Source organism: Podarcis pityusensis, assembly GCF_964106645.2.
Source record: "Podarcis pityusensis genome assembly, chromosome: 9".
Taxonomy (NCBI): domain Eukaryota; kingdom Metazoa; phylum Chordata; class Lepidosauria; order Squamata; family Lacertidae; genus Podarcis; species Podarcis pityusensis.
The window spans coordinates 25,802,413-25,812,358 of NC_138034.1; the positions used below are offsets into that span (position 1 = coordinate 25,802,413).

Consider the following 9,946-nt stretch of genomic DNA (forward strand, 5'->3'; position numbering starts at 1 on the left):
GTGCACTCCCTGCAATACCAAATAATGCGATGGTTGTCCCCTGAAATAAGTGATACGCTGGGTCAGTGCACTGTTAAACTGTGATAGATGGATGAATGAATGAAGGGAATCAAACAAACTACAGGCAATAGTAAGGAAAAACATAGCAGCTTACATTATCAGTAAAGGTGTGAAGTATCTTTAGGCTCCTGTAATGTTCTCTCCCTTCTTGGAACATGAGGTACAGAAGGTTAGGCCAGAGCCAGGGGGACTTCTGTCTGTGGTGAATCAGATCGCTCATCCTAGGGTAACAAGCAACAATGCTGGATATATTTCTAGGAAAGTACCATAAAGTGCATGAAAGAGCCCAATTTTTTGCTAGTAGGCTGAGCAAATCAGAGTGACATGTAGAGATGCAGAGAAAAGTGATTCACATGTAAAACAGAGCCCAGTTTGGGACATACAGCCACAGCAGTGCCCTGCTCCTCCACTGCAAAGATGCAGTGTGAATGCAGCTTCTATGTGAGCATTCAACCCACATAGAGGCCCTGAATTGTGCTATTCAGCTCCAATGAGGGGCAGGGAGGAAGATCACACAAAACAGGCCTTTGGAAATTTATTGTGCAGAAGGCTATCTGCATGGTAGAGGAAAAAGACTTTTTCTCCATGTAGCCCCCAGTAAAAGTTTTTATGGATTAAGGCTCTGCTGCAGAGATGAGGAACCTGTGGCCCTCCTGATGCTGTTCGACTCCAGCTACCAGCATCTCTGATTTCTGACAGGCCACTGGTTCACCATCCCTGCTTCTAGAAAGGAGATCACATTGACACCTACCTGTAGACAGCTCGGACATACTCGGAATCCTTATTGTGTTGTGCTCCTATGTTCTTGCCCATAGCCGTTTCTAGGAACAGGAGAGAAAGAACTCAATCAAAGAATCATGCTCCTACAAACCAAGAACAGGACATAAAAGGGAGACCTTACTTCGAGTCACACACTGGCCCATCCAGCTCAATGCTGTCTACACTGACTTCCAATGACTTTCCAGGTTTCAGAGAGAAGTATTTCCTAGACTCATCTGGGGATGCCAGGATATGAACCCAGGGTCCCCTGCATGCAAAGGACTGAGCCATTTGACCAATTTATTTATTTATTTATTTATTTACGGCTATTAGCCCATAAAGTATGTACAAACATAAAAGCACAGAGGCATAAAGACCGATATATTCGGCACCAGAAGGTGAACACCATGATGCAGGGGTGGGTCATTGAGCAGAGCCAGATAACAGCTTGGGGCCCGGAGAGCTCCAAGGGACGGATCCCAGAAAAAGGAAAACTGAAGACGAGATCCGACATGCACTCTCTTCAAAACTGTCCGATTAGTTTTTGATGTTGTTGTTGTTTTTGGTGGTTTTTGTGTGTGAGATAACCGCATTCAGGAATCTCGCCACCTGCAGAGTTACAGAAGGATCTGTATCCTGCAAAAGTAGTGCGGCATGTGACTCAGCAGGCCTGCCAACCAAGCGCAGTAAAGCAGGACCCAGGAATTTAGTCCTGGCTATGCTATGTAGGGGACAGTTGAACATTATATGTGGGAGAGAATCAACAGTTTTCCCGTCACACACGCATAGCGGAGACACCAAACCCTTGGAAAATCTGTGGCTCAGCAGGTTCGATGGAAGGACATTGAACCTTGCACGAATAAATGCAAGTCGGTGTGGTACAGATGAAAGAGATGACATGTATGATGGAAGGCCAAGTGGTGGGGTTATTCCGTGATACCTGGGGGAGCAGACACCCCCACCCCCGGCGAGGTTGTGTTGATTTTCAATGTCTGCTAATCTTTGCTCAATAAGTCTTTTGGCTGAGCGTAAGTTCATCTTTAAGGAGTCCGCTGGGGAAATTCCGATGCTCAGAAGTTTGGCGTGGATTTTTCCTACCCACGGATTGACAAAGTCGTCCCGCCAGAGGCACTGAAAAAAGGTAATGGTCGGGAAGCCTATGCCAGCTGGACAGCCAATAACCAAAGACTCGCTTCCAGATGACAGTCTCCAATGATGCAATCCTTAACTCCAGACGTATGGCTGCGTTGCTCACACACATGGGGAGTTTCAGGAGGCTACGGAGAAACTGATTCTGCAATGTCCCCAACGATGTTAAATTGGACCCTGGGGCCCAGAGCGGGGCAGCATAACAGAGGGTGGAAACCACTTTTGCATGGTACACCTTCAATGCAGAAGGGATGTGGGAGGCTCCGTCGGCCGCAAAAAATTGGAGTAGAGTATAAAGTATTGTTTTCTGAGCCATATGGTCAAATTGTAGTAATATTGCACTAATACTACACCTGTGGTCATTGTCTCCTGGGATTCACTTTTGGTCCCATAGTATGTGTTCTTGTGTCCCAGTCCTGACCTGCATTCAGACTGACTACAAATCAACAGTGATTCAATTTGATTACAATTTGACAATGAACTATTTCCCTTCTCTATCAGTGTAGATCAGAGGTTTCCAACCTTTTTGAGTCCACGGCTCCCTTGACCAACTACATTCTTTCTGTGGCACCCCTGTGGGGTTCAGGAGCCCAGTTATGTGACCCCTTGCTTGCAGAGCTGGCAGTCTCTCACACTTTTTCAAACACCCTCCCTTGTGGAATGTTCCCTCAGCCTTCTCTCCTGCAGCTGTTGCCCCTGGTCTCTGAGCTGCCCCCCACCCCATTCCAAAGAAAGGTGCCTTCTCACACTGCCCCACAGGGGCCTGGGAAGCATCCCTGGGCAGCCCCAGAGGCACCATTTGCCTGGGGAACTTGTAGCCAGGCCTGCTGTAACCAACAGCTACACAAGCCTTTGGGAGGCAGAGACGTGAGAGGGCATCAGAGGGGAAGAAAAGATGGACGGAGGCCAGTGTTGCCTGCAGTACCCCTGACCATAATTCAAGGCACCCCAGAGGGCCATGGCACACAGGTTCAAAACCACTGGTGTTCTCCACAGTGGATCACTGAATCCGCATTTAAATGAATAACAAGCTATTAACACTGGAAAACAACACTTCTGCTCAGTTCTTCCAGAAATTGAGAGGGATGTTTAAACCTCATTCACTGCAACACTTTGACAGCAACCACAGCACTTACCACAGATTACATCAAGGGCACACAATGTGATGTAGAAAAAGCAATCAAACGGCTCCTTGTCCACATGTGTTTCAAGTTTCTGAACAAGGACATTGGCTTGTTCATTCATCACTTCAAGGAAATCTTCTAAAATGGTGAAATGGAAGGTGGGCGTCAACATTTTCCTTCGGGACCGCCATTTGCCCCCAGTGCTGCAAAACAGAAACTTAAATATTATTTTTCTCTACACAAACAAGTCTCAAAATGCATTAATGCCTTCAAGCAGGACCTGGAACAAAACATTGCAGCACGCAGTGCTCCAGTTCACTCTATTCCTCCTTGCCCCCAGCTAGCCATCCCCCCCCCCAAAAAATTTTTGTTAAAATGAGTTAGCAGAGTTACTAAACAGGAGGAAAATGGAGCAGGACTGCAGCCGAAGCCCCGTCTCCAAAGTCCATATTCAGCACAGCATCTGAAAGGGGCCTCCCATCTGCAGTGAATACCTCTGTGCATGAGGAGGGGCCCTTTTCACATATTCAATAGGGCATGAGGAGGTGGACACGTGGAGTTGGAACTAGAATGTTGGGGGAGTGACCTATGACCCCAGTCCCATTTCTCCCTTCACACATTCCTTGTTGAGGAGGACTAACAGCTCTACCAGTATTGGACACACCAGCTACACTGTGTTCCGGGGGGGTGACAAAGGAGTACACTGCGCACCCATGTTCCAGGGGTGTATTTTCCTTACCTCGTTAGAAGCCCTGTGCCCAGCCAAGGATGCAGAAACTTGTAAGGATCGGATTTTGTAATATGCTTAGAGCTACTCAATACAACCTGCCAACAGAAGAGATTAAAAAACGTAAATTCTTGACTTTGCCCTCCAATGCTATCTGTTCAATGGTGCCTTCACTATCTAAAATATATTCTAGTTGAGTTCAAAGTGACGGCTGTTGATTTAGCAGTCTTAGCAGGTCCTCTGCTTTCTCTTTAGATTCCAGAGCTTGATTATGCCCTGACGGTATGGTAGGTCCTGACATCAGATTGGTAATGAAGTATTTAAGATCCTTCTTAACTTCACACTTTAAACCTGGCGCTGGACAGATAAAATCCTTCTAGGATGGGCTGTTGTCTTACACCACCCATAAAACACTCTTAGCCGCTTCTAGAATTCTAATCTTCCTCTCAGGAAATCAAAACCAGGCTGCCCTGCCTAGTTTAATCCCACTCTAATAGCCCAACCGTATCTGCCCACAGACAATCCTTTTGTCCAGCATAAGTGGTAGAAACCTTACACCCAGTCATTCCTTGAATCTGGCAGGTGGAATTCTTTTTAATCCCTTTAGCAGCTGCCATTGTCAAAATCCTGCCAAGGAAAAAAGCCTCCACCTGCTTTAAAAAAATACATCCAAACAGATATATTGGAAAATGCATATCACTATAATAGGATTTACTTAAAACAACAACAACTGAACAAAGATAACAGCACTCTGCTGATGTTTTCAAACTAGTGGATCATTAACAGAATATCTGCATTGAAAACAATCCTCGCGCTGATAGTACAAAATGAAGTTCAAGGCTTTGTACAGCTCAAGCTTTACATAAGCAATTTATCTCACTCCTGTTCTTGGGTTGCAGAAGTACTTCCAATTTAGCAGGACCCAAGACTGGATCCAGCATCACTGATTATATTTAATAAGAATTAAGTCCTAGCAGCTTCCGCAGGACTTACTCCCAGGTAAGAATGCAGAGGATTGGTGCCTTTAATATGCAATTGCATCTGAGTCTTTTCAGAAGTAAGTTCCAAAGGGTCTATTGAAGCTTTCTCCCAGGTAAGTGTGCATAGGATAGCGGACGAACCTAAACAGGTACCCACTACTGAGCAAGCTCCATTAGAAACAATGGAACTTATTTCTGAGTAAAAGAGGGAGAGGTATATAAAGCACCTGGTAGAATGGCAACGCTATGGCTGTTGGGTTACTTTTATCTTCATGGGGACATGCTGAGCAAACCTGCCTTGGAAGACGAATAGAGTTTTTAGGTTATCTTCTCCGATGAAAGGCAGCTGACTGAGTTCACATTCAGACTGCTTTATGAAGGGGGTGGTTTCTTTCAAAGGAGCAGCAGCATTCCGTTTTTTTTACAGGAGGTACTCAAGGGTAAGTAGCACTGCCACCTCTTTGTCGTTGCTGTTAAAAAGTGTGGCACTTACTGTAACAACTTCATGGTGAGTACTGGCACCTATTTTTTTCTAGAATAAAAGCACCGTGCAGCAGGATCACATACTGTGATCCACATCCTGTCCCAATGATGGAATTAGGCCTGAGAGGGCTAGCTCCCATCCACACCAAACAATTTTTCCTAAGCCTGATTGAAGTGGAAGGCAATTTTCAGAGAGGTGCAGCAGCTGTGGAGGAAAGAGTTAACGCTCCCCATGCACCCTTTCCCTACCCTTTTTTGGGGGGGTGAAATTACACACATACACCCTAGGAAAACAAACCTGGGGGGGAATCGGGGACTAAGGTAAACTTGTTTTCCTAAGTCCAATTGCCCCATGGGGAGAAGAGGGGCAAAGAGGGGAAGAGAGAAAATTGGAAGGTGCGTGTGTGTCAGAGAGAAAGAGAGAGAATATGCAAATTAACAAGAAAGTAGAAGGATGGAGTGAGAAGCGTATGTGAGAATAGAGGATGGATGACCAAGGTACATGCTTGTGCAATGCGTGTGAATGGATGGTACATGAGAGAATGGGGTGGCTCTGCTCCCACTTTGGCCCTATTCACCATCCACTTCAGCCCCACCCACCACAGGCATGCATGCACCCCTTCGCAGATTATTCCCAAGGGAATGTGGCCTTTGGTGGGTAGGAGTTCTCTAGACCTGTAGTAAAGAGTAAGAATGAGAGACTCACCTCTACGGTTTCTGGGTGATATAAGATAATAAAGGGCAGCGGTCCTACCCAGAGCTGTAGTAGTGGGGTATTCCATAACAACGCAGTGTAATCGATCAACTGTTTAAAGAAAGCTGGGTTGGGAGGAAAGAAATGCATCAGGTATGAAAATAAGAAATTCAATATCCCACCTCTATGCTACTTGTTCTCATGAGAATAGCACCTACTCTAAGCAAAGATCAACACATAGCAGGAGACCCCTCTTCCTAAATTCAGATTGCAAGAGACAAGGGACTCATTCTAACCTCCCACTTTCACATCAAGTTTAAATTCATGTAGCACGCTCAATCAGTTTTGGTAAACATCAGAAAGTATAAGAGCACATTTACATTTGCTTACAACTCATCTTAACCATATAAATAACCCCTCTTCATGGGTGATTCCATATAAAGAGGCTCCCCATTGTTAGTGGGTAGTGGGCCCCACTCTGGCACAGCATATAAAATAATCCATATTTGATCATTGTGATCATGTAATTGAAGAAAGGGTCCCAGAAGCAACAGCAAATCACGTGGCTCAAGAAGTAATAGATCTGTCCTGAACAGAACAGACACCCTTAGTCCTGTAAAATGACGTGAGTGCAATAGATGAGGCAGGTGATGTTGTAGCCCAGCAAAGAGGTCCTGTCATATATTCTTCTAATGAAAGTCTATATAACTGGCCAGCTGATCCAGCCATGATAGGAGAAGATACATCTGCACCTCTGCAAATACAGTCCCCATCCTGTAATGGAGTAATAACCATGCTTGTAAAAGATTTTGCTAAAGCTGATTCAGTTGAAACAGAGGCTGAAACCCCTTCATTGTGTGGTGTTTTACATGATCAATGTTTTCTGTTTATGCAAACAGCAGATAATTCATTTCAAAGAATGTGGGTGTTGCAAAACAAAGTTTCAGGCCCAAAAGCAACAGCTGGCACTCTGGTTGGGTAAGTGGAGAGGGGAATTTTGAGTGGCGGACCATCAAGACTGGGCTCAGTGAGTTCTCTTCAGATTCAGCAACCAAACAATTAAGTGACATTTTCCTAGGCTGGAAAAAGAATTCATACATTGTGGCAAATGTGACAAAAGAATGCCACATTTTATATACAGAGAAGAAGAAGAACAGCAGCAGCTCACATTTCTAAGTTTGGTAGTTGTCAAAAAAACATGTCTACTACAGTAGGCAGAATATTCAGCATTGCAGAATTGCTCAGGAGGCAAAAAATGTATAATACTTCTAAAAAATTCTAACCATACCAATTTACTCAATTCCCAAGATAGATACTTAAAGTATTTGATTTCCTGCTCTTAATGTAGCTACTTTATGTAACATGCTCTTAACACACTTTGTTTGGAAACACTTTGATTCACCTAGGAGATTTCATGTAACTATTTTGAAAACTGCAGTGCTTACTTTTAAGTAAAACAGCATTCAGTTGAACTTGCTCCTAAGCCCTTTGCAGGTTCTATGTTTGAAGAAGGAATCTCAACATGAATAGGGGGCTTGAAGCTATATACATATCAGCTCCCTTTCGCAATGCCCCTTTCTATGCACCAGCCTTGTCCACAACATCCCTGACCTCCTCAAATAAAATAAAAAAGCTTCAGGCATGCAGGTTCCTAACCATAGGGAACATTTTAAATGCATTCAGCTCACTGTACTGAGAATGTCCTTTAAGACATATCCACTCAGTTCAGGAAAACCAAGGTGCAAGAATGTTGAGGTACATGAGACCAAAACATAAGAGAGGAAGTTGAACGCAGCAGCCCCATTTTCATTGGGGCCAGTACACAGGGGGGAGTTGATGATACTTTCTCTTTCTCCTGGCATCTGTCTGTCTTGGGAGACAATGCAACTGTGCGCCTTCGGGGGTAAAGTCAAACCATTGGAGAATTACAGCACCTGCTGTGGTTGTAGAGACCAATACAGGTGGGACATGTTTTATTGCAGGCAAGATAGATGAAGGCATCTGATTTTGCTGCTACAGGTGCACCGTGGCATTTTTCCTCTCTGCGCTCCTCCCAGCAGTCATTCCTCCTCTGGTCACTGCTGTGAATGCATGACATGACTGTCTGTTTCCAGACACTGCAATCATCTACAAGAGATCCCAACACAATGGGGTTGATGCTGCCAGTCTTCACATCACGTTTGCAACACAGAGTTGGTCTGCCAATGGGCTGGGTGTCTGTAGAGCAGATTCTTGGGGGTCCTGCCATCTTCCACTCTGTGGACATGACCAAGTCGACAGAGACAGGAGTGCAAACATGCTGGGAACATGGGCCTGGGAGAGCACATCTTTGTTTGAGACTCTGTCCTTCCATGTGACTCCCAAAATATTCCTGATGCAACGCATGTGGAAGGCATTGGGGCATCACTCCTGGCAGCTGTAAGCTGCCTACGACTACCTTCCACAAAGCAGTGTGCTCAACATGCAAGCCTGGTAGACCTTCATATTGGTCTTAGACATTAGCATCACATTCTCCAGTAACCTTTGGGAGAGGTGTGCCGTTGACATAGCTGCCTTGCCAATATGCTTGTCCAGCTCATGGTCAGTGGAGAGGTTGCTTGTTATGGTGGAACCCAGGCAAAAAAAATCACCTACCACTTCAAGCATGTGGCGTGGTGTGCTGGTGATGTTCTGATCCAGGATGGTGAGGCCAAACTCCATGCACTTTCTTCTCCTGTTGCAATTCTCTGTTCAAGAACAATGCCTGAGAGGCCTCTAAGAAAGCTGCGTTCCAATACACAGTTAAGAGACAGCCAGTGCACTAGGTTAGTTCTCACTGGGGCTGGTGGGGCAGAAGGTGGGGAACCCAACTGTAGTTGGAGTCAGAGCCAATGACAGGTAGAGGAAACTCCCTCTACTTTTCCCCTTATCCTCATCCTCCCTGCCTAGTTTTGGAAGAGAAGCCCGGAGACTTATTAGGATACCCCCAATAAATTATTAGAGGGGGGCATCCCCCCAAGTTGGTGGGCATTGCCATTCGTGCACGCCTTATCTTTTGATCGATTATGTAAGGCTGGGCTTACCTGGGCCCTCCCAATATTTTATTCAAGTTGGCAACCCTGTTCACAAGTGCAGTGTGGAATACAAGAGAAAAGTTTAAAGAATATTAAAGTAAAAACCAGCCTTTTCCGGGAAAGCATAAACTCACACATTTGCAGTAAAAAGATGGATGGCTGCATCTCAGCCACACCTCAAACAAGAACATGACTGTGGGGCATCTCACCTTACTGAAATTAAGAGATACAAGGAAAGGTACAGTGCCTGTTTCTTTTCTGTGCCTATCCTAGAAAGCGTGTATTGTGTATTGTTCGCCGCTTTTAGTATACAAGTTACGATCGACAGACGCTTCTTTCCAAACCTTGAGAAACCAGGCTACTTTCGTTTCCCCGCTCGGAAAACTCTTGCCAAGCTTTGCAGCCGCTTCCCGCCCCCCCCCCGCCCCCCGTCGGCCTTTACCTTCCCCATCGCGTTCAAAGAGCAGCGCGTTGCCCAGCAGCGGGTACCAGGGACTGATCCCCGGGATGAGCTTCAGCTCCCTGTATTTCCAGTACTGGTCGAGCAGCAAGCGGGCGAGCAAGACGGCCAGCAGCGTGGCGAGCGCGGCGAGCAGGGCAAGCGCCCAGGAGAAGAGCCGCTCGCCTTCCGGAGCCATCGCCCAAAAGCCCATCGTCGCCGAGCGCGGACAGCGTCGCTCTGATCCTGAAAGCGAATCGTTTTGCTGAGAAAAGAAGCCCCGGGGCGAGAGGAGGAGGCGGAGCCGGCGAGGGGCAGGACTGCGAGAGAGCAGAAGGAGGTCACGGGAGGGAGAAGCGGGGCGGGATGGCCTCCGCCTGTAGTCAAAGAATGCAGGCGGGGGCGGGGAGGAAGAGAGTCACGGGGATGGAGAAGGGTTGCCGCCTTGGGGCTCGGTAGCCAAGCGAAAACGCGAGCA

At 46.3% G+C, this 9,946-nt stretch overlaps 1 protein-coding gene across 2 annotated transcripts in view; it reads right to left on the reverse strand.

Annotated features, from left to right (window-relative positions):
• LOC308485124 (cytochrome P450 4V2-like) overlaps positions 1-9,739 on the reverse strand; it is a 35,238-nt gene extending 25,499 nt beyond the window's left edge. The window contains exons 1-6 of one of the 2 annotated variants that reach the window (XM_081020533.1): positions 9,472-9,739; positions 5,989-6,101; positions 3,832-3,917; positions 3,105-3,295; positions 812-881; positions 155-281 (exon numbers count right to left, since the gene is read on the reverse strand). In XM_081020533.1, the coding sequence (XP_080876659.1) occupies positions 155-281; positions 812-881; positions 3,105-3,295; positions 3,832-3,917; positions 5,989-6,101; positions 9,472-9,682 (798 nt within the window). In that variant the 5' untranslated portion in view covers positions 9,683-9,739. The remainder of the gene's footprint in view (positions 1-154; positions 282-811; positions 882-3,104; positions 3,296-3,831; positions 3,918-5,988; positions 6,102-9,471) is intronic. The other variant, XM_081020532.1, reaches the window with a different exon arrangement.
• Positions 9,740-9,946: the final 207 nt, after the last annotated feature.